General features: G+C 38.6%; 1 protein-coding gene across 1 annotated transcript in view; it reads left to right on the top strand.

Annotated features, from left to right (window-relative positions):
- Positions 1–21,887, top strand: part of CRELD1 (cysteine rich with EGF like domains 1) — an 82,800-nt gene extending 60,913 nt beyond the window's left edge. The window contains exons 5-11 of the mRNA XM_053720938.1: positions 3,903–3,994; positions 5,482–5,658; positions 6,127–6,222; positions 13,795–13,878; positions 16,733–16,828; positions 20,393–20,533; positions 20,647–21,887. Coding sequence (XP_053576913.1) covers positions 3,903–3,994; positions 5,482–5,658; positions 6,127–6,222; positions 13,795–13,878; positions 16,733–16,828; positions 20,393–20,533; positions 20,647–20,867 — 907 coding nt within the window. The 3' untranslated portion in view covers positions 20,868–21,887. The remainder of the gene's footprint in view (positions 1–3,902; positions 3,995–5,481; positions 5,659–6,126; positions 6,223–13,794; positions 13,879–16,732; positions 16,829–20,392; positions 20,534–20,646) is intronic.
- Positions 21,888–25,446: the final 3,559 nt, after the last annotated feature.

Below are 25,446 nucleotides of genomic sequence, written 5' to 3'. Positions count from 1 at the left end.
AAACCAGACCTGGAACAAAGGTAAGCAGGCCAAAAAGCCTGCTGCTGCCTCTAAGACAGCATGAAGGAACGGCCCCCTATCCGGTAACGGATTTAGTAGGGGGCAGACTCTCACTCTTCGCTCAGGAGTGGGCAAGAGATGTTCAGGATCCCTGGGCATTGGAGATTATATCCCAGGGATATCTTCTGGACTTCAAAGCTTCCCCCCCAAAAGGGGAGATTTCACCTTTCACAATTATCTGCAAACCAGATAAAGAGAGAGGCATTCTTACACTGTGTACAAGACCTCCTAGTTATGGGAGTGATCCATCCAGTTCCAAAGGAGGAACAGGGTCAGGGTTTTTACTCAAATCTATTTGTGGTTCCCCAAAAAGAGGGAACCTTCAGACCAGTTTTGGATCTAAAGATCTTAAACAAATTCCTCAGAGTTCCATCATTCAAGATGGAAACTATTCGTACCATCCTTTTGGATTAGCTACAGCCCCAAAAACCTTCACAAATGTTCTAGGGTCGCTTCTGGCGGTCCTAAGGCCGCGGGGTATATCAGTTGCCCCTTATTTAGACGACATCCTGATACAGGCGTCAATCTTCCAAATTGCCAAGTTTCATACGGATGTAGTACTGTCATTTCTGAGGTCGCATGGGTGGAAAGTGAACGAAGAAAAGAGTTCTCTATCCCCACTCACGAGAGTTTCCTTCCTAGGGACTCTGATAGATTCTATAGAAATGAAAATTTACCTGACGGAGTTCAGGTTATCAAAGCTTCTAAATTCCTGCCGTGTTCTTCATTCCATTCTGCGCCCTTCGGTGGCTCAGTGCATGGAAGTAATCGGCTTAAAGGTAGCGGCAATGGACATAGTGCCGTTTGCACGCTTACATCTCAGACCGCTGCAACTATGCATGCTCAGTCAGTGGAACGGGGATTACACAGATTTGTCCCCTCAACTAAATCTGGATCAAGAGACCAGGGATTCTCTTCTCTGGTGGCTATCTCGGGTCCATCTGTCCAAAGGTATGACCTTTCGCAGGCCAGATTGGACAATTGTAACAACAGATGCCAGCCTTCTAGGTTGGGGTGCAGTCTGGAACTCCCTGAAGGCTCAGGGATCGTGGACTCAGGAGGAGACACTTCTTCCAATAAATATTTTGGAACTGAGAGCGATACTCAATGCTCTTCAGGCTTGGCCTCAGTTAGCAACTCTGAGGTACATCAGATTTCAGTCGGACAACATCACGACTGTGGCTTACATCAATCATCAAGGGGGAACAAGAAGTTCCTTAGCGATGTTAGAAGTCTCAAGGATAATTCATTGGGCAGAGGTTCACTCTTGCCACCTATCAGCTATCCATATCCCAGGTGTAGAGAACTGGGAGGCGGATTTTCTAAGTCAACAGACTTTTCATCCGGGGGAGTGGGAACTCCATCCGAAGGTGTTTGCACAATTGATTCATCGTTGGGGAAAACCAGAACTGGATCTCATGGCGTCTCGACAGAATGCCAAGCTTCCTTGTTATGGATCCAGGTCCAGGGATCCCAAAGGCGACGCTGATAGATGCTCTAGCAACGCCCTGGTCCTTCAACCTGGCTTAGGTGTTTCCACCATTTCTTCTGCTCCCTCGACCGATTGCCAAGATCAAGCAGGAGTGAGCACCGGTGATTTTAATAGCGCCTGCGTGGCCAAGCAGGACCTGATATGCAGATCTAGTGGACATGTCATTCTTTCCACCATGGACTCTGCCTCTGAGAAAGGACCTTCTTCTTCAGGGTCCTTTCCACCATCCAAATCTAATTTCTCTGAGACTGACTGCATGGAGATTGAACGCTTGATCTTATCAAAGCGTGGCCTCTCCGAGTCGGTCATTGATACCTTAATACAGGCATGAAAGCCTGTAACCAGGAAAATTTATCACAAGATATGGCGTAAATATCTTTATTGGTGTGAATCCAAGGGTTACTCATGGAGTAAAGTCAAGATTCCCAGGATATTATCCTTTCTCCAAGAAGGTTTGGAAAAAGGATTGTCAGCTAGTTCTTTAAAGGGACAGATTTCTGCCCTGTCTATTTTTTTGCACAAGCGTCTGGCAGATGTTCCAGACGTTCAGGCTTTTTGTCAGGCTTTAGTTAGAATCAAGCCTGTGTTTAAACCGGTTGCTCCGCCATGGAGCTTAAACTTGGTTCTTAAGGTTCTTCAAGGAACTCCTTTTGAACCTCTTCATTCCATAGATATCAAACTTTTATCTTGGAAGGTTCTTTTTTTTTTTTTTTTTTTTGGTAGCTATTTCCTCAGTTCGTAGAGTCTCCGAGTTATCTGCCTTACAATGTGATTCTCCTTATCTGATTTTCCATTTGCATACGGTAGTCCTGCGTACCAAACCTGGGTTTTTACCTAAGGTGGTATCTAACAAGAATATCAATCAAGAGATTGTTGTTCCGTCTTTGTGTCCTAATCCTTCTTCAAAGAAGGAATGTCTATTACACAATCTGGACGTGGTTCGTGCTTTGAAGTTTTACTTACAAGCTACTAAAGATTTTCGGCAAACATCTGCTTTGTTTGTTGTCTACTCTGGACAAAGAGGTCAAAAGGCTTCGGCAACCTCTCTTTCTTTTTGGCTAAGAAGTATAATCCGCTTAGCCTATGAGACTGCTGTACAGCAGCATCCGGAAAGGTTTACAGCTCATTCTACTAGAGCTGTGGCTTCCACTTGGGCCTTTAAAAATGAGGCTTCTGTTGAACAGATTTGCAAGGCGGCGACTTGGTCTTCGCTTCATACTTTTTCAAAATTCTACATATTTGATACTTTTGCTTCTTCGGAGGCTATTTTTGGAGAAAGGTTTTACAGGCAGTGGTACCTGCCTTGTCCCTCCCTTCATCCGTGTACTTTAGCTTTGGTATTGGTATCCCACAAGTAATGGATGATCCGTGGACTGGATACACCTTACAAGAGAAAACACAATTTATGCTTACCTGATAAATTTATTTCTCTTGTGGTGTATCCAGTCCACGGCCCGCCCTGTCATTTTAAGGCAGGTCATTTTTTTTCATTTAAACTACAGTTACCACTGCACCCTATGGTTTCTCCTTTCTCTGCGTGTTTTCGGTCGAATGACTGAATATGGCAGTTAGGGGAGGAGCTATATTACAGCTCTGCTGTGGGTGTCCTCTTGCAACTTCCTGTTGGGAATGAGAATATCCCACAAGTAATGGATGATCCGTGGACTGGATACACCACAAGAGAAATAAATTTATCAGGTAAGCATAAATTGTGGTTTTTTTTCTATCTTTATATAATCTATCTACTTTAAAGGGACATAATACTCATATGCTAAATCACTTGAAACTGATGCAGTATAACTGTAAAAAGCTGACAGGAAAATATCACCTGAGCATCTCTATGTAAAAAAGGAAAATATTTTACCTCAATTTCCTCAGCTCAGCAGAGTAAGGTCTGTGTAAAAAGTTATACTCAGCTGCTGCTAAGCTGCAGGTAAAATAAATAAAAAATTAAGAAATGAGCAGCAACCAATCAGCATCAGCAGTGCTGAGGTCATGAACTCTTTTACTGTGATCTCATGAGATTTCACTTAACTCTCATGAGATTTCATAGTAAACTTCCTTTACCTGATTGGTGAAATAAGATGAGTGTGCACGAAAGCTCGCTCCTTCCGCTGTCCCAGGACAGACATACTGATTTGCTGCTTAGAAGTCCTTTACAATGGGATGTGGCTACTGAGGAACTTTTGAGGTAAAATATCTTTCTTTTTTACATAGAGATGTTCAGGTGATATTTTCTAGTCTGCTTTTTACAGCTATGCTGCATCACTTTCAAGTGTTTCAACATTTGGGTATCATGGCCCTTTAAATTCAACAAAGTCAAATTACTGTTAATGTGTTTGGTTCACAGGCAGAAAGAGTATCCAGATCTCTCTCAGTGGCTTTGTATGGATACACTAAAGCTTTGTTGTCCTGAAGGAACGTATGGTCCAGATTGCTTTGGTGAGTAAGTATGTCTTGGTTTGTATTAGACAATAAACGTTGTTGGTTTGTTTTACGATTTTATTATCTTTCCAAGTTTCCGCACTAATCTAAGTAGTCATGTAAAAATGTTACTTACTTTGTTGCTGGTTATGGTGTTTAGGTTTATTTAAAATCATTGGTTAGGTTTGCCTATGCCGCCTCCTATTAACAACCTTATGTCATACAAACATTCAAAACTGCTTCTCCATGAAAAACGAATAAATCTGAAGCCTAGAAAAAGTGCATACACTCCTGTAGCATAGGTAATAATCCATAGCTCTCCTCTTTTGATAAATTGTTTCTGAATTCTGCGCAGCCAACCAGGAACTATATGAAATGCATCACTGATGATCACATGAAAATATGTTCCTGGTAAAACCAAATTGAGAGAATTTAGGCAAAGTATTGGTTGAGCAGAGCACTATATACACATCATAAATTATGACTGTCCTGTCATATTAAGTATCTTAAAGGGACAGTCAAGTCCAAAAAAAACGTTCATGTTTCAAATAGGGCATGTAATTTTAAACAACTTTCCAATTTACCTGTTTTGCTTTGTTCTCTTGGTATTCTTAATTGAAAGCTAAACCTAGAAAGACTCATATGATAATTTCTAAGCCCTTGAAGGGCTGATCAGATGCTTTTTTATTTGCTTTTCACAACAGGGGAGAGCTAGTTCATGTAAACCATATAGATAACATTGTGATCATGCCCGTGTATTGTGACAGACACTGCACTAATTGGCTAAAATGAAAGTTAATAGATAATAAATAAAAAGTCATGTGATCAGGGGGTTGTCAGAAGATGCTTAGATATAAGGTAATCACAGAGGTAAAAAGTATATTAATATTACCATGTTGGTTATGCAGAACTGGGGAATGGGTAATAAAGGGATTACCTATCTTTTTAAAACAAGAAAAATCTGGTGTTGACTGTCCCTTTAACATGGATTTTTTTTTTTTTTTTTTACCTTAAAACTTTAAAGGGACATACAAGTATAAAAAATATATCCACTATATGACCAAAAGTATGTAGCCACCTCTACTAATTATTTAGTTCAGGCATGTCAGCCACACCCATTGCTAACAGGTGCATAAAATTCATTCAACACATATACATGAAATCTCCATAGACAAACCCTCAAATGTACAGAAGCATTTGCATCCACCGGATTTGCAATAAAAATAACAAATTCATTCAGGAAGCAAGTAACATTTCAGGACAACTGCCCCTTCCTCAGGCAAACAGACTGCAAAGCGAAAACAATGTGTATAAAATCAAAAGGCCCCTCCCATAGTTAAAAACCGCCATGTGGCTGCCTAGTTACCATTAGTTTACACCACCACAATACATTTCTAGTAAGAACATCTACATGTATATTCATAATTCATAGAAGCCTTTAACCAATATGAAATATATATAAATATCTTTAAAAACAAAGCTATTTAACCCATTCTACTTAACAGAATGTCCTGGCGGCACGCTAAAACCTTGCAGTGGAAATGGGAAATGCAATGGCGCATCAACACGATCTGGTACTGGACTCTGTGACTGTTACCCCAGCTATGGGGGCCCGTTATGCTTGGACTGTGCCATTGGATATTTTGAGGAAGCACGTAATGAGAGCCATCTGGTATGTTCTGGTATGTAACGGATGGATTTTGAGGAACTGTCTTTGGTTTGTTTGTTTTTATGGCAGAAGGTGTTTGTTTGTTTTTTAAATAAGGTTACAAAGTGGGCCAGTTATTGATTTGCACAGAGTGTTCATGTTTATAAATGCTGCAAGTAAATTATTCTACTGTATGTATCTTGTCATTATAGAATTATTTAAAGGGACATTAAACACTAAATATTTTATAAGCATAGTATTAAAGTTATTCCCTGCCCCTTTCTATTCATGGGTGCCGCCATTTTGAAATCTGTCTTTCAATGCATTTCAGTGCACATGTGCAGCAACTCTACTACAGATACCTGCAGTAAAACCAACTTCCAAAATGGCAGCATCCATAATAAGAGGGAGGTGCATAAAGTATTTAGTGTTCTCTTGGAATTAGACATTTCAGTGATACTAACCTGTTGTTCATTTCTGTGTTTACGCCTTATACATGCAGAATGTTACAGTGCTTGCAGCAAGTGTTTTGGGCCGGAGAGTGACCAGTGTGTCTTGTGTAAAAAGGGCTGGCTACTCCATGACCACAAGTGTATTGGTAAGTAGCCCCTGACTTGTCTTACTCTGGGTGTGTTACTTTATGGGAACTGAAGATAGATCTTTGTCTAATGACTTGGACTATACCAAGATACCCAGCTATGATTTGCTAATATTGTGGTACTTTATGGGTACTGAAGATAGATCTTTGTCTAATGACTTGGACTATACCAAGATTCCCAGCTATGATTTGCTAATATTGTGTTACTATATGGGTACTGAAGATAGATCTTTGTCTAATGATTTGGACTATACCAAGATACCCAGCTATGATTTGCTAATATTGTGTTACTATATGGGTACTGAAGATAGATCTTTGTCTAATGACTTGGACTATACCAAGATACCCAGCTATGATTTGCTAATATTAAAAGCATGAGATGGCAAGCTTTGTTTTTTTGGATAAAGCACAAAAATGAGTTATCATTACCCCCCCACCTACACACACTAAAACATTTTTGAATATGTTCTGAAAGTAAATTTGTATTAAAGGAATATTACATTTTAAAAAATCTTGCATAATAAAATGTTGGAAAGTTTCTTGCATTAAAAGTTAAAAAAAAAAAAAAATACTGAAATGTGCTAGCATAGAAACATTAGTTTAAAAAAGAAAAGCTGTAGCTAATTTTATAATATTCTTATTTATTTAAAGCAAATAACTTAGATCTTCCTCTTATCTGTCTCTTGCTATGCACAATTAGGGACAAATATGAAACAGGCAATAAAAAAATAGTATTTAAAAAATCTGTTTGGAAACCCCGCTAGATAGCTACTTTTAACAATCCTATATTCAACACCGCCTTGTTTGTACTTTCTCTTGTATTGCCTGTTTTATATGTCTCTAATTGTCCTCAATAGTTAAACCAACTAATACCATTTTAAAAAAAGTACATTTACATATTTTTCTCAGGCTAATCTTTGTTTTGAATATATAATTAAGTTAAGTATTAATTTACGGTTTTATATCCCTTTTTCACTCAACTGATAGACCAAGAAATGGATTGGTGAAATGTAAACATGATACTTCTCTCTGTGGTTGGCTTATCACAATAATGGGTACTTGCATAATTTGTTTCTGATATCTTTTCATAGTTTTAGAAAATCTTACCCATAGTATAATAAGAAACTCCAAACAGTGTGTCACAAAAACATGATGTCACTTCAAAAAGAATGTTTAATATGAAAGCTATCAAGTCGAAAATGTACTGTAACTTTAAAGGGATACTAAACCCCAAAAAAATATTTAATGATTCAGATATAGCTTGCTATTATAAGCAACTTTCTAATATACTCCTATTATCAATTTTAATTACTTCTCTTGCTATCTTTATTTGAAAAAGCAGGAATGTAAGGTTAGGAGCCAGCCCATTTCTTTCATGTAATTAGCAAGAGTCCATGAGCTAGTGACGTATGGGATATACATTCCTACCAGGAGGGGCAAAGTTTCCCAAACCTCAAAATGCCTATAAATACACCCCTCACCACACCCACAAATCAGTTTTACAAACTTTGCCTCCCATGGACGTGGTGAAGTAAGTTTGTGCTAGATTCTACGTTGATATGCGCTTCGCAGCAGGCTGGAGCCCGGTTTTCCTCTCAGAGTGCAGTGAATGTCAGAGGGATGTGAAGAGAGTATTGCCTATTTGAATTCAATGGTCTCCTTCTACGGGATCTATTTCATAGGTTCTCTGTTATCGGTCGTAGAGATTCATCTCTTACCTCCCTTTTCAGATCGACGATATACTCTTATATACCATTACCTCTACTGATTCTCGTTTCAGTACTGGTTTGGCTTTCTACTACATGTAGATGAGTGTCCTGGGGTTAGTAAGCCTTATTTTTTGTGACACTCTAAGCTATGGTTGGGCACTTTTATATAAAGTTCTAAATATATGTGTTTCAACATTTATTTGCCTTGATTCAGGATGTTCAATATTCCTTATTTCAGACAGTCAGTTTCATTATTGGGATAATGCATTTGAATTAAACATTTTTTCTTACCTTAAAAATTTACTTTTTTTCCTGTGGGCTGTTAGGCTCGCGGGGGCTGAAAATGCTTCATTTTATTGCATCATTCTTGGCGCGGACTTTTTTGGCGCAAAAATTTTCTTTGTCATTTCCGGCGTCATACTTGTCGCCGGAAGTTGCGTCATGTTTTTGACGTTTTCGCGCCAAAAATGTCGGCATCACCGGATGTGGCGTCATTTTTGGCGCCAAAAGCCTTTAGGCGCCAAATAATGTGGGCGTCTTTTTTGGCGCTAAAAAATATGGGCGTCATTATTGTCTCCTCATTATTTAAGTCTAGTTGTTTATTTGCTTCTGGTTGCTAGAAGCTTGTTCATTGGCATTTTTTCCCATTCCTGAAACTGTCATTTAAGGAATTTGATAAATTTTGCTTTATATGTTGTTTTTTCTATTACATATTACAAGATGTCTCAGATTGACCCTGAATCAGAAGCTACTTCTGGAAAATCGCTGCCTGATGCTGGATCTACCAAAGTTAAGTGTATTTGCTGTAAACTTGTGGTAACTGTCCCTCCGGCTGTTGTTTGTGATGAATGTCATGATAAACTTGCTAATGCAGATAATATTTCCTTTAGTAATGTTCCATTACCTGTTGCTGTTCCATCAACATCTAATACTCAGGGTGTTCCTGTTAATATAAGAGATTTTGTTTCTAAATCTATTAGGAAGGCTATGTCTGTTATTCCTCCTTCCAGTAAACGTCTTTTAAAACTTCTAATTTTCCAGATGAATTTTTAAATGAACATCATCATTCTGATTCTGTTTCTGATGATGATTTGTCTGGTTCAGAGGATTCTGTTTCAGAGATTGACACTGATAAATCTTCATATTTATTTGTTCTTTACTTAAAGAAGTCTTAATTGCATTAGAAATAGAGGAATCTGGTCCTCTTGATACTAAATCTAAACATTTAAATACAGTTTTTAAACCTCCTGTAGTTATTCCGGAGGTTTTTCCCGTCCCTGATGCTATTTCTGAAGTAATTTCCAGGGAATGGAATAATCTGGGTAATTCATTTATTCCTTCTAAACGGTTTGAGAAATTATATCCTGTGCCATCTGACAGATTAGAGTTTTGGGACAAAATCCCTAAGGTTGATGGGGCTGTCTCTACTCTTGCTGGACGTACTACTATTCCTACGGCAGAGAGTACTTCCTTTAAGGATCCTTTAGATAGGAAAATTGAATCCTTTCTAAGAAAAGCTTATTTATGTTCAGGTAATCTTCTTAGGTCTGCTATATCTTTGGCGGATGTTGCTGCAGCTTCAACTTTCTGGTTGGAGGCTTTAGCACAACAAGTAACAGATCATAATACTCATAGCATTGTTAATCTTCTTCAACATGCTAATAACTTTATTTGTGATGCCATCTTTGACATCATTAGGGTTGATGTCAGGTATATGTCTTTAGCTATTTTAGCTAGAAGAGCTTTATGGCTTAAAACTTGGAATGCTGATATGTCTTCTAAGTAAACTTTGCTTTCCCTTTCTTTCCAAGGTAATAAATTGTTTGGTTCACAGTTGGATTCTATTATTTCAACTGTTACTGGGGGGAAAGGAACTTTTTTTACCACAGGATAAAAAATCCAAAGGTAAATATAGGGCTGCTAATCGTTTTCGTTCCTTTCGTCACAATAAGGAACAAAAGCCTAATCCTTCCCCTACAGGAACGGTATCAGTTTGGAAACCATCTCCAGTCTGGAATAAATCCAAGCCTTTTAGAAAGCCAAAGCCAGCTCCCAAGTCCACATGAAGGTGCGGCCCTCATTCCAGCGCAGCTGGTAGGGGGCAGATTACGATTTTTCAAAGAAATTTGGATCAATTCGATTCACAGTCTTTGGATTCAGAACATTGTTTCTCAAGGGTACAGAATAGGTTTCAAGATAAGGCCTCCTGCAAGAAGATTTTTTCTTTCTCGCGTTCCAATAAATCCAGTGAAAGCTCAAGAGTTTCTGAAATGTGTTTCAGATCTAGAGTTGGCTGGAGTAATTGTGCCAGTTCCAGTTCTGGAACAAGGTCTGGGGTTTTACTCAAATCTATTCATTGTACCAAAGAAGGAGAATTCCTTCAGACCAGTACTGGATTTAAAAATATTGAATCGTTATGTAAGAATACCAACATTCAAAATGGTAACTATAAGGACTATTCTACCTTTTGTTCAGCAAGGGCATTATATGTCCACAATAGATTTACAAGATGCATATCTGCATATTCCGATTCATCCAGATCACTATCAGTTTCTGAGATTCTCTTTTCTAGACAAGCATTACCAGTTTGTGGCTCTGCCGTTTGGCCTAGCAACAGCTCCAAGGATTTTTACAAAGGTTCTCGGTGCCCTACTATCTGTAATCAGAGAACAGGGTATTGTGGTATTTCCTTATTTGGACGATATCTTGGTACTTGCTCAGTCTTCACATTTAGCAGAATCTCATACGAATCGACTTGTATCGTTTCTTCAAGAACATGGTTGGAGGATCAATTTACCAAAGAGTTCGTTGATTCCTCAGACAAGGGTAACCTTTTTAGGTTTCCAGATAGATTCAGTGTCCATGACTCTGTCGTTAACGGACAAGAGACGTCTGAAATTGGTTTCAGCTTGTCGAAACCTTCAGTCTCAATCATTCCCTTCGGTAGCCTTATGCATGGAAATTCTAGGTCTTATGACTGCTGCATCGGACCTCTTCAGCTCTGTATGCTGAACCAGTGGTGCAGGGATTATACAAAGATATCACAATTAATATCTTTAAAACCGAATGTACGACACTCTCTGACGTGGTGGACAGACCACCATCGTTTAGTTCAGGGGGCTTCTGTTGTTCCTCCAACCTGGACTGTGATCTCAACAGATGCAAGTCTGACAGGTTGGGGAGCTGTATGGGGGTCTCTGACAGCACAGGGGGTTTGGGAATCTCAGGAGGCGAGATTACCAATCAACATTTTGGAACTCCGTACGATTTTCAGAGCTCTTCAGTCGTGGCCTCTTCTTAAGAGAGAGTCATTCATTTGTTTTCAGACGGACAATGTCACAACCGTGGCATATGTCCATCATCAAGGAGGGACTCACAGTCCTCTGGCTATGAAAGAAGTATCTTGAATACTTGTATGGGCGGAATCCAGCTCCTGTCTAATTTCTGTGGTTCACACCCCAGGTATAGACAATTGGGAAGCGGATTATCTCAGTCGCCAAACATTACATCCGTGCGAATGGTCTCTTCACCCAGAAGTATTTCTTCAGATTGTTCAATTCTGGGGACTTCCAGAAATAGATCTGATGGCTTCTCATCTAAACAAGAAGCTTCCCAGGTATCTGTCCAGATCCAGGGATCCTCAGGTGGAAGCAGTGGATGCATTGTCTCTTCCTTGGAAGTATCATCCTGCCTATATCTTTCCGCCTCTAGTTCTTCTTCCAAGAGTGATTTCCAAGATTTTAAAGGAGCGTTCATTTGTTCTGCTGGTGGCTCCAGCATGGCCTCACAGGTTTTGGTATGCGGATCTTGTTCGGATGGCTACTTGCCAACCATGGACTCTTCCGTTAAGACCAGCCCTTCTATCGCAAGGTCCTTTTTTCCATCAGGATCTCAAATCCTTAAATTTGAAGGTATGAACGCTTGATTCTCAGTCATAGAGGTTTCTCTGACTCCGTAATTAATACTATGTTACAGGCTCGTAAAACTGTATCTAGGAAGATATATTATCGAGTCTGGAAGACTTACATCTCTTGGTGCTCTTCTCATCATTTTTCCTGGCATTCTTTTAGAATTCCTAGAATTTTACAATTTCTTCATGATGGGCTGGATAAAGATTTGTCTGCAAGTTCTTTGAAAGGACAAATTTCTGCTCTTTCTGTGTTGTTTCACAGAAAGATTGCTAATCTTCCTGATATTCATTGTTTTGTTCAGGCTTTGGTTTGTATCAAACCTGTCATTAAGTCAATCTCTCCTCCTTGGAGTTTGAATTTGGTTCTAGGGGCTTTACAAGCTCCTCCGTTTGAACCTATGCATTCTCTGGACATTAAATTACTTTCTTGGAAAGTCCTGTTTCTTTTGGCCATCTCTTCTGCTAGAAGAGTTTCAGAGTTATCTGCTCTTTCTTGTGAATCTCCTTTTCTGATTTTTCATCAGGATAAGGCGGTGTTACGAACTTCATTTAAATTTTTACCTAGAGTTGTGAACTCTAACAACATTAGTAGAGAAATTGTGGTTCCTTCATTATGTCCTAATCCTAAGAATTCTAAGGAAAGATCGTTGCATTCTTTGGATGTAGTTAGAGCTTTGAAATATTATGTTGAAGCTACTAAGGATTTCCAAAAGACTTCTAGTCTATTTGTTATCTTTTCCGGTTCTAGGAAAGGTCAGAAGGCCTCTGCCATTTCTTTGGCATCTTGGTTAAAATCTTTGATTCATCATGCTTATGTCGAGTCGGGTAAAACTCTGCCTCAAAGGATTACAGCTCTTTCTACTAGGTCAGTTTCTACTTCCTGGGCATTTAGGAATGAAGCTTCGGTTGATCAGATTTGCAAAGCAGCTACTTGGTCTTCTTTGCATACTTTTACTAAATTCTACCATTTTGATGTGTTTTCTTCTTCTGAAGCAGTTTTTGGTAGACAAGTACTTCAGGCAGCTGTTTCAGTTTGATTCTTCTGCTTATAATTTCATTTTTTTTCATTATAAGATTTAAACTTTATTTTGGGGTGTGGATTATTTTTTCAGCGGAATTGGCTGTCTTTATTTTATCCCTCCCTCTCTAGTGACTCTTGCGTGGAAGCTCCACATCTTGGGTATTTATTATCCCATACGTCACTAGCTCATGGACTCTTGCTAATTACATGAAAGAAAACATAATTTATGTAAGAACTTGCCTGATAAATTCATTTCTTTCATCGTAGCAAGAGTCCATGAGGCCCACCCTTTTTGTGGTGGTTATGATTTTTTTTGTATAAAGCACAATTATTCCAATTCCTTATTTTTTATGCTTTCGCACTTTTTTCTTATCACCCCACTTCTTGGCTATTCGTTAAACTGATTTGTGGGTGTGGTGAGGGGTGTATTTATAGGCATTTTGAGTTTTGGGAAACTTTGCCCCTCCTGGTAGGAATGTATATCCCATACGTCACTAGCTCATGGACTCTTGCTAATATGAAAGAAATGAATTTATCAGGTAAGTTCTTACATAAATTATGTTTTTTTGTTCAGCACCTGAATAGAGCTTGCTGATTGGTTTGCTACATTTAGCCACCAATCAGCAAGCGATATCCGGGGTTCTAAAACAAAAATGGGCTGGCTAGATTCTTGCTTTTTCACATAAAGATAGCAAGAGATCAAAGAAATTGACAATAGGAGTAAATTAGAAAGTTGCTTAAAATGGCATGCTCTATCTGAATCATGAAAGAAATTTGGGTTTAGCATCCCTTTAAAGTTTGGAATCTCGATTAGCTGGTATTTGTCATGGAGATGCGCACACAGAATGTGGTCTTACTAGACTCTGTGTTTTTTTTTTGGGGGGGGGGTTGTACATTAGTTCTAACCCGCTTTTCTTTTGTTCTGTCTCCAGATATCGATGAATGCGGTACGGAGAAAGACCATTGTAAATCGGACCAGTTCTGTGTGAATACAGAAGGCTCCTATGAATGCCGAGGTCAGCTCAACGGTTATATTAAATCAAGAAAATCCTGGATCAAAGTAGTTTGTGGTTTTATTGCTAAGAAATTTAACTTTATAGCTTAATATATTTAGATCAGAGGAGAGAAAGGAGAGAGCTAGGGGAAAATAAACATTAATGTAATACAGCTGGGGATGAAAACATAAGGGGTTTATGATCTTATACTGAAAGTAACATGCTTAGACTCAGTTTTCAGAAACGAGAAGGTTTGTTGATTCATGGAACCGACTTCCAATAGAGGTGGCATGTATAACTAGTGCAGACATCCCAACCTGCAAAAACTAATTTCAGGAAGATGGCTTCACCCGCTACTGCGCTGCCCCCCCCCACACACACACACACCCTCCCAGTTATATATTGGACACCTTGAAACCCTAAATAAGATAGAGAGTTATCATTAAAGTAGCTTCCCACTAAAGTCACATAAAAAAGTAGCTTTATTGCACAATCACATACAACAAACCTATTTTCAAGTGATTGTACGCTTGTTGAATGCTTAAATATTTTAGAATACAAAGTATAATTACGTGCAGTAAATAAGGTAGTATTTGTGTTTTTTATTTTATTAAAATCAGTGGGAGCTTTTTGGTTAGTGATGCATGCTTTGAGGGTTCTATAACGTCCCAGCAACTGAAGGCATTCCTTAAAGAAACACTTTTCCGGGTTTGGGCCACATTGGATCATGGTACTTGGAGTTTCAGGGAGATTGCATTCCATTTGCTGGCATCAGTGAGCCGCTATTACAATCAGGGAGACTCCCTGAACTTCAGGGAGACTTGGGATGTCTGCTAGTGTAAAAGCCTGAGATATAACCAAGAAACCCTTCGGCACCAGTCTACCTTTTATGTTTTCACTTTATTTATTGAACCCCCTCTGTAGTACTGCAGAATCTGTTGGCAAATTACAAAAAAAAGCTAATAAGGCATTAAATTAAAGGGACATAATACCAATTTGGTGAAGTGCTTTAAAGTGATTCAGCATAGCTTTTAAAATCTGAGTAGAGAATATCACCTGAACATTTCTGTGCAAAAAAGGAAGATATTTTACCTCAAAATTTCCTCAGTAGCCGCATCCCATTGTAAAGGGATTTTAAGCAACCAGTCAGGATGCTAGTTCCAGGACTTGCAAGGGAGCAGTCATGTTGTTTCCCTACTCAATGTATTGAGCATCAGTGAAATCTCATGAGATCACAGTAAAGCAAAGTGTGATATCAGCACTGATGAAGCTGATTGGCTGTTGTTTTTATTAACATGCAACTGAAGACTAACTCTTCAGACAATACTTACAAGTGTGAGCTGAAGAAGATATTTTACCTCAAAATTTCCTTTTTTCCGAGAGATGCTCAGGTGATATTTCCCTGTTAGCATTTTACAGTTGTGCTGCATCACTTTCAAGTGATTTAGCATATGAGTATTATGTCCAATTAATTAATTAAGCAATCTTGCAATTCAGAAGGAAATATGGTTAGACTTAAATGATAGAAATGTCAAAATTGAAAATGTTTTGGGGTGCTTTTTAAGTTTGAATCGAGATATTTTTCTATATACTTCCATTAGTAAAAATGCTTCTAGTAAAATCTGTTACTGTTTTTCAGTGGCATATGCACATATGCTGTGAGATCTGTGCATCAGCATTTAAAAAACACGCTTCTCAGAGTCAGCTGTAGCTTTTATGACATATGTTAAGTCTTTGCTGATGCACTACACAACACCACCAGCTCTATGTCACTCATAGCATATGTGCGTATGCCACTGAAACGGTAAAAACATTTACTTTTAAAATAATTTTTGCAAATGAAAGTTTATTGCAAAAATGCTTGTATTTAAACATTAAATTCACTCATGCACATTTTGGTATTAAACATTCATGTTCTCTCACGTATACGCAAAGAGAATTTAGATAATGGAGAACAAAGCATATTTGATAACAGAATGACATTGGAAAGTTGTTTAAAATTGAATGCTCTATTGGAATCATGAATATTTAATTTTGACTTTACTGTCCCTTTAACGTTTTCAGGTTATTATCTGCAGTAACCATTTGTTTCCATCACTCACCCAATGATTACTGACTTACTGTCTTCACAAATACTGCTTTAAGTATTTAAAGGGACACTAAACCCAAATTTTTTTCTTTCATGATTCAGGTAGACAATACAATGTTAAACAACATTCCAATTCACTTCTGTTACCTAATTTGCTTATTTTTTAAGATATCCTTTGTTGAAGAAATAGCAATGTACATGGGTGAGCCAATCACACTAGGCATCTATGTGCACCCACCAATCATCAGCTACTGAGCCTATCTAGATATGTTTTTCAGCAAAGAATATCAAGAGAATGAAGCAAATTAGATTATAGACTTAAATTAGAAATGTCTTTAAAATCGCATGCTCTTTCTAAATCATGAAATAAAAAAAAATTGGGTTTCATGTCCCTTTAAGTAATTTTTCTTCTAATACAGTTAAGTATCGAGCGAGAAATGCTCAATTATCTAAATTCTCTTTACTTACATGTGAGAGAACATGAATATACATTTTGCAGGACAGCTAAAGATTGGTGTTGATGTCCCCTGGACTTGCTCACCCCTCTGTATGTGTTGTATCCTTTTATGGAAACCCTGGAACAGCCTTTTGCTGCAGGATATTTATTGGCCTTCTGAGACACTTCCTTGACTACCCAAAGTAGGGCTGAGTTTCACCTTCTCACCATCCGAACCCCCCTCTTGATATAAGTTCCAGTTTCTGAAACAATAAATATCAGAAGTATACATGAATTTCTCCATGCCAGGGTCTTTATTGTCAGCTTAATGTTTGTTTTATAACCAACAGATTGTGACAAGTCATGTATTGGCTGTATGGGAGCTGGACCAGCCCGGTGTAAGAAGTGCAATAAAGGGTTTTACCGAGATGGGCCCAAATGTCTTGGTGAGTTTGTTTGTTTTCTTTGCTATAGCTAAAACTCTGAGCTGATTGCCCTATTTGATATCCAGTGACAGCTGGATAAGATATCCAATATACTCATAACATTTCCTATGTAATTTACATCATAATTGCTCTTCCTTTTTTATTTTTGGAGCAAAGTGAGCTAAATGTATTGAAGTACAAATAAAATGTGAAAACCAGTTATCTTTATGTGTCTATGCATACAAAGATAGAAGCGCTCTACTAAGAACAAACAGCTTAATACCTTGTTCTATGGCGAGTTATCAACTAGGAGCCTCTTTTAGCCCAGTTTTGCTTTTCACAAAGTAAAACTTTCCTGAAGTATATCAGTCTGATTCTGCCAAGTAAGGTCAGTCAAGCACCGAAATACCAGGCAATGTTGTTCGTTTCTGGTAGAGCCTTTCTCTCTTTGTATGCGTAGACCTAAAGATAACTGACTTTCAGATTTTAATTGTGCTTCAATGCATTTAGCTCACTTTGCTCTAAGAATAAAAAAAGGAAGAGAGGGGAAATCAGACGTGGACTCCTTGCCCAGTGTGCTTAGAGGAATATGGCTGCACCTCACTGACGAGGTCCATAGGAGGCCGAAACGATCGTCTGGGGTTGTCATGTTCCTTGTTCAGAGGAGAATTGCCTGGTATTTCGGGGCTGGACTGACCTTACTTGGCGGGATCAGACTGATATACTTAAGGATAGTTTTTCTCTGTGAAAAGCACAACTGGGCTAAAAGAGGCTGCTCCTAGGTGGTAAATATCCATAGAATTACAAACCTGTTGGGGCACTATCGTGTCCAACTCTAGGGGGCGCTTAGAGAGCTGAAAAATATTGTGAATATATATACACAAATGTAGTGACTACTGTGATCACTAAATCTGCACAATTGCAAAAGAGCACTCAATAATACAAATGAGGTGATATAAATGGATAACACTGTGTAGGTCAGATAAATCCCAGAAGTTGTAGCCAATGGCAGTTGTAGCCATTGTTATGGTCTCGGCAGCTCCTCTCCAAACAAAAAGTAGGGAATCCTGATATCTGTGAATGGGAATCACAAAAAAGAGGCCGCCTCTTTTTTTGTGATTCCCGTTCACAGATATCCAAATATCCATAGAACAAGCTAATGAGTTGTTTCATTCCTGGTAGAGCGCTTCTCTCTTTGTATGAATATCTTTATATGGCTGGTTTTTATTTTAGACACCATGGTTACATCAAATGCCCCTGTGCAAAGTTTGTCAAATGTGATTTATACCTTGCATATTAACAGTTTCACATGCAGAAACATGCCAGGGTGCAAGTGTGTCTCCTCAAGCACATTTGATTTCCAAATGCTTTATTATGATGCGCCCTAGCACAAGGCTTCTTAAACTCTGGTCGGACCCCCCAATTCTTGGGGATACCCATCAGAAGGGTGGTTTATTTTTGCACTGTATTCTAATAATTGGGGAGGGAGGACATTTCCAATGCAAAAAAGTGGTCTCAGACAGTTGAAAAATGTTTGACGTGTCTTTAAGATCTGCTAAATCAAAGCTTTTTAAACACTATGAGATTGTACTATAAAATGTTTAAGTGTAGTAAATTAGAATTAAACTTGTATTATTCATTTTGACCGTTCTTCCTGTAATTGTTCCAATTTACATGAAAGTTCATACAAGCCACTTCTTTTTTGACCACTGTAGAAGTGTGTGTGTGTATGTATGTGTATATATATATATATATATATATATATATATATATATATATATGTGTGTGTGTGTGTATATATGTATATCTCCGTCTCTCTATCGTCTCTCTATCATCTCTCTATCATCTCTCTATCGTCTCTATCTCTATCATCTCTCTATCATCTCTATTTCTATCGTCTCTCTATTGTCTCTCTATCATCTCTCTCTATCATCTCTATCTCTATCGTCTCTCTATTGTCTCTCTATCATCTCTATCGTCTCTCTCTATCATCTCTATATCATCTCTCTCTCTATCATCTCTATATCATCTCTCTCTCTATCATCTCTCTCTATCATCTCTCTATCGTCTCTATCTCTATCATCTCTCTATCATCTCTCTATCGTCTCTATCTCTATCATCTCTCTATCATCTCTCTATCGTCTCTATCTCTATCATCTCTCTATCGTCTCTATCTCTATCATCTCTCTATCGTCTCTATCTCTATCATCTCTCTATCATCTCTCTATCGTCTCTCTCTCTATCATCTCTCTATCATCTCTCTATCGTCTCTCTCTCTATCATCTCTCTATCATCTCTCTATCGTCTCTATCTCTATCATCTCTCTATCATCTCTCTATCGTCTCTATCTCTATCATCTCTCTATCATCTCTCTATCGTCTCTATCTCTATCATCTCTCTATCATCTCTCTATCGTCTCTATCTCTATCATCTCTCTCTCTATCGTCTCTCTATCGTCTCTATCATCTCTCTATCGTGTCTATATCGTCTCTATCTCTATCGTCTCTATCTCTATCGTCTCTATCTCTCTCTATCATCTTTATCTTTCATTAAAGGGACATGGAACCCACATTTTTTTTCTTTCATGATTCATATTAATTAATTGTGTCTAATTGACCTCTATTATCAAATTTACTTTGTTTTTTGTCGAAAAGAATATGGAATAAAAATTGTTTTTGGGTATTTGATATCAGTTTTTGCACAATGTATAACATTGTTAAAAAGCATTGTTGCAAAATTGCTGCCATATTGTGGTTCGAACAAACACACTCTCCTTAGCCTACCTACCTGTTTTTCTACAAGGGATAATTAGAAAACAATGTTAATTTGCTAAAAGAAGTATATTGGAAAGTTGTTTAAGATTGTTTATTCTGATTCATAAAATAAATATTTTGGGTTTCTTGTACCTCTTCTTTTTTTTTTTTTTTTTTTTTTTTTTTTTATTTGGCCACAGCAAGAAGTATTAGGATACTTTTTGCATTTTGATGATATAATGTATTGCAAGACTAGAGAAAAGTATTGTAATTATAAGGTGTTTCTTGTTGGTTTTTAAATCTTGACTTTATTAAAGGGATATAAAGCAGTGTATATATATAAAACAAAAAAGTTAGCAGTGGGTTATACTTAATCAATAATACATATTGCAATGATTTCTGTTATTTTAGCTCCAGTCAGTTTATTGCCCATCCTCAGTAGAGGACATTTGCTGCAATAATCATGTGACAGTAGAACATACGTTTTTTAATGGTAGCTCCCTTACCTCGCTAAAGACATCAGCTACACTGGTAATTTCTAAGTTCAGATTTTGCAAGAAAACAAGTTGTTTGCTGCTTTGCACAATTTTTACTTTTATTTAACATATTCATTTTCAATATTCATTTTCAATAAAGCAGCACTGTTTTGTTTCCATCTACAGTATTTAAAGACTTAACTTTATTCTGATTATCAAAAAATAAAATAAAATTGGCCTTGGCCATTCTCAGTTTGTTCCTCAATCTCCCACCTATCTATTCTTGCGAGACAAATGGGTGAAAGCTACACACACAAATATATAAATGTGTTTTGTTTTTTTGGGGGTTTTTTTAGATGTGGATGAGTGTGATAGCGAGGAGCTGAAATGCAGAGGTTCGCATGAGGAATGCATGAACACTCCAGGTAGCTACACCTGCGTGTGCGAGAAGGGATACTCCAGAGCTGAAGGAGTTTGCCGCTCGGACAATCCAGACCGTGAGTTAAATTCTGATCTATAAATTTCTGCCCCCCACCCCTATAAATAAAGCTCTGTAACTGAAATATTTTTTTTTTTCTTCTCATTTTCTCCTTGTGCATATAATTTATAGATGATGCTGAAAAAGGCTTGTTTGATGACATCACAGATGATGAAGTCGTAGTCCTGCAACAGATGTTCTTTGGAATAGTCATATGCGCTTTGGCTACACTTGCAGCAAAGGGGGATATGGTGTTCACCGCAATCTTTATTGGTGCTGTGGCTGCTATGGCAGGATATTGGTTCTCAGAGAAGAGTGACCGGGTTCTGGATGGCTTTATGAAAGGCAGATAGCTTTTTGTTAAAAATGGATTTGTATTTCTGGGAAGGGAGGTGGACTGCATAAATGCTGACTCAGTGAAACATCAATCAACAAACAGCAGTTCCCATATTCAGCACCTACCACCAATCTCTGCCATCTGGATGGTAATCTGAGATCTGCCACGTACTTCTCTGTTCTCAATATCAGTTTGGCTGAATCCCACATCCTAGATAATCACTAATGTCTTCTGCTATGTTTTCAAGAGTCGGAGAGCCACATTGCATTGCAAAGGACGTCTGTTTACAAAACTGGCTTCAAGGAATACATTTATGTGAAGAAATATTATTCAAACACAAGTTTTTCTTTTATTTATCTTTGCCTCTAACTTCTGGTATTTTGAACATGTTACATGGTTCAAGACTGAACGCTCAGCTCCAAAAGTAGCAAATATTGTCTCACAAAATGAGAAATTCATGAAAAACACACAGTTGATCCTCCAGCCAGGAATTTTTTTTTGTCTACAGTCAAATAGGTTTTCATATAACGGTGAGAAGTATCTTAAGCACAGAATTTAGTGGATCCAGAACGTAGAGATAGTGTGGACATTGAAGAATTTAGCAGTTAAGATATTTTAGTTGTTGGATGCAGGACTTCAACAAATCCATTCCAGAATTTCTCTCACTGGAGTGTCTGAATGTGCTTTGCATCTCCTGATACTGACGGCTACAGCATCTAGTCAAATAGTAATGGTTAGTTCTCCTGACCAGTATAATGGTAACTATTACATTGTCGTCTACATCTGATATTTAAAAACTCTACATGTTGCAGGAGATTAGGGAGGACTTTCTCCATTGTAAAAACACTATTCCTGATTCTGCTCATACTGGAGACACTACTTTGACAGAGAATGTTGGAACATTCTATGGTCACTGTTATAACGTATCATTAATGTAACCAAATCTGTTTCGACTGCTAAAGAACTGTTTTTATGAACAACTTATCAATTTTGGCAAAAAAACTTGAATATTATAATCTGTATGATTTGCACACTGTATATGCATCACCTTGTTCTTTTGTTTTAAGGATTTATGGTGTATACACCTTACCAAGGCGCTAAACCATGTTATTATTTATTTTCCGGAGGTAAGACAGTGTGTTTCACAGTGGGTGAAGCTTTCCTCAAGCTACTAAATTCTAACCAAATTTTATTTTGCTTAAACTATAATGGTCATAATATTAAAGGGACATTTTTATACTAAAAAATGAAATGGTCTAATTTATGTGGGTGGTGGCGGCAGCCAGTTGGAAGAAGTTTGTCTCTAAACTTGGGCCCCAGGGCTTAATTTTAAGGCACCAGTAACTCCTTGGCACCTGGGTTTGTCGAGCCCTGTATTAGATCATGTAACTTCTCTTGTTAGGTGTATCCAGTCCACGGATCATCCATTACTTGTGGGATATTCTCCTTCCCAACAGGAAGTTGCAAGAGGATCACCCACAGCAGAGCTGCTATATAGCTCCTCCCCTAACTGCCATATCCAGTCATTCTCTTGCAAGCTCTCAACATAGCTGGAGGTAGTAAGAGGAAAGTGGTAAAATATAGTTAGTTTGTTTCTTCAATCAAAAGTTTATTGTTTTTAAATGGTACCGGAGTGTACTATTTTATCTCAGGCAGCATTTAGAAGAAGAATCTGCCTACGTTTTTCTATGATCTTAGCAGAAGTAACTAAGATCCACTGCTATTCTCACATATGTCTGAGGAGTGAGGTAACTTCAGAGGGAGAATGGCGTGCAGGGTATCCTGCAATAAGGTATGTGCAGTTAAGTTTTTCTAGGGATGGAATTTGCTAGAAAATGCTGCTGATACCGGATTAATGTAAGTTAAAGCCTAAATACAGTGATTTAATAGCGACTAGTATCAGGCTTGCTATCAGAGGTATATACTCTGATTAATGTGCAATATAAAACGTTTGCTGGCATGTTTAATCATTTTTATATATGATTTGGTGATAAAACTTATTGGGGCCTAGTTTTTTTTCCACATGGCTGGCTTTATTTTTGCCTAGAAACAGTTTCCTGAGGCTTTCCACTGTTATAGTATAAAAGTTACAGTTGGTGCAGTTAAAATTACAAACTGTGACATTCAGCTTCCCTCAGCAGTCCCCTGCATGCTATAGGACATCTCTGCAGGGCTCAAAAGGCTTCAAAAGTAGGAGCTGTGGCAGTTGTTATGACTGTTTAAAAAACATATTTTTCGTTTTGTTAATCTGTTTTTTATATTAAGGGGTTAATCATCCATTTGCAAGTGGGTGCAATGCTCTGCTAACTTGTTACATACACTGTAAACATTTTGTTAGTTTAACTGTCTTTTTTCAATGTTATTTAAAATTTTGGCAAAATTTGTTTCTCTTAAAGGCACAGTAACGTTTTTTTTTTTTTATATTGCTTGTTAACTTGATTTAAAGTGTTTTCCAAGCTTGCTAGTCTCATTGCTAGTCTGTATAAACATGTCTGACATAGAGGAAACTCCTTGTTCATTATGTTTAAAAGCCATGGTGGAACCCCATAGGAGAATGTGTACTAAATGTATTGATTTCACTTTAAACAATAAAGATCAGCTGTTATCTTTAAAAGAATTATCACCAGAGGATTCTGACGAGGGGGAAGTTATGCCGACTAACTCTCCCCACGTGTCGGACCCTTTGACTCCCGTTCAAGGGACTCACGCTAAAATGGCGCCAAGTACATCAAAGACGCCCATAGCGATTACTTTGCAGGACATGGCGGCAATCATGGATAATACCCTGTCAGCGGTATTAGCCAGACTGCCTGAATTCAGAGGAAAGCGCGTTAGCTCTGGGGTTAGACGTAATACAGAGCGCGCAGATGTTTTAAGGCCCATGTCTGATACTGCGTCACAATATGCAGAAGCTGAGGAAGAGCTTCAGTATGTGGGTGACGTCTCTGACTTGGGGAAACCTGATTCAGATATGTCTACTTTTAAATTTAAGCTTGAGAACCTCCGGGTGTTGCTTGGAGAGGTTTTAGCTGCTCTGAATGACTGTGACACAATTGCAGTGCCAGAGAAATTGTGTAGACTGGATAAATACTACGCGGTGCCGGTGTGTACTGACTTTTTTCCAATACCTAAAAGGTTTACAGAAATTATTACTAAGGAATGGGACAGACCCGGTGTGCTGTTTTCCCCCCCTCCTATTTTTAGAAAAATGTTTCCAATAGACGCCACCACACGGGACTTATGGCAGACGGTCCCTAAGGTGGAGGGAGCAGTTTCTACTTTAGCAAAGCGTACCACTATCCCTGTCGAGGACAGTTGTGCTTTTTCAGATCCAATGGATAAAAAATTAGAAGGTTACCTTAAGAAAATGTTTATTCAACAAGGTTTTATCCTGCAGCCCCTTGCATGCATTGCTCCTGTCACTGCTGCTGCGGCGTTCTGGTTTGAGTCTCTGGAAGAGGCCTTTCAGACAGCTACTCCATTGACTGAAATACTTGACAAGCTTAGAACACTTAAGCTAGCTAATTCTTTTGTTTCTGATGCCATTGTTCATTTGACTAAACTAACGGCTAAGAATTCTGGATTCGCCATCCAGGCGCGTAGGGCGCTATGGCTTAAATCTTGGTCAGCTGACTTGACTTCAAAGTCTAAATTACTTAACATTCCCTTCAAGGGGCAGACCCTATTCGGGCCTGGTTTGAAGGAAATTATTGCTGACATTACTGGAGGTAAGGGTCATACCCTTCCTCAGGACAGGGCCAAATCAAGGGCCAAACAGTCTAATTTTCGTGCCTTTCGAAACTTCAAGGCAGGTGCAGCATCAACTTCCTCTGCTACAAAACAAGAGGGAACTTTTGCGCAATCCAAGCCGGCCTGGAAATCTAACCAGGCCTGGAGCAAAGGCAAGCAGGCCAGAAAGCCTGCTGCTGCCTCTAAGACAGCATGAAGGAACGGCCCCCTATCCGGCAACGGATCTAGTAGGGGGAAGACTTTCTCTCTTCGCCCAGGCGTGGGCAAGAAATGTTCAGGATCCCTGGCCATTGGAGATCATATCTCAGGGATATCTTCTGGACTTCAAAGCTTCCCCCCCACAAGGGAGATTTCACCTTTCGAGATTATCTGTAAACCAGATAAAGAAAGAGGCATTCTTACGCTGTGTGCAAGACTTCCTAATAATGGGAGTGATCCATCCGGTTCCACAGATGGAACAAGGACAGGGATTTTATTCAAATCTGTTTGTGGTTCCCAAAAAAGAGGGAACCTTCAGACCAATTTTGGATCTAAAGATCTTAAACAAATTCCTCAGAGTTCCATCGTTCAAAATGGAAACGATTCGGACAATCCTACCTATGATCCAGGAGGGTCAGTACATGACCACAGTGGATTTGAAGGATGCTTACCTTCACATACCGATTCACAAAGATCATCATCGGTTCCTAAGGTTTGCCTTTCTAGACAGGCATTACCAGTTTGTGGCTCTTCCCTTCGGGTTAGCTACAGCCCCAAGAATTTTTACAAAGGTTCTGGGGTCTCTTCTGGCGGTCCTAAGACCACGGGGCATAGCAGTGGCCCCTTATCTAGACGACATCCTGATA

Source organism: Bombina bombina, chromosome 7 (assembly GCF_027579735.1).
Source record: "Bombina bombina isolate aBomBom1 chromosome 7, aBomBom1.pri, whole genome shotgun sequence".
Classification (NCBI taxonomy): Eukaryota; Metazoa; Chordata; class Amphibia; order Anura; family Bombinatoridae; genus Bombina; species Bombina bombina.
The sequence above is the reverse complement of the archived record's forward strand: the minus strand, read 5'-3'. Positions and strand labels throughout refer to the sequence as shown.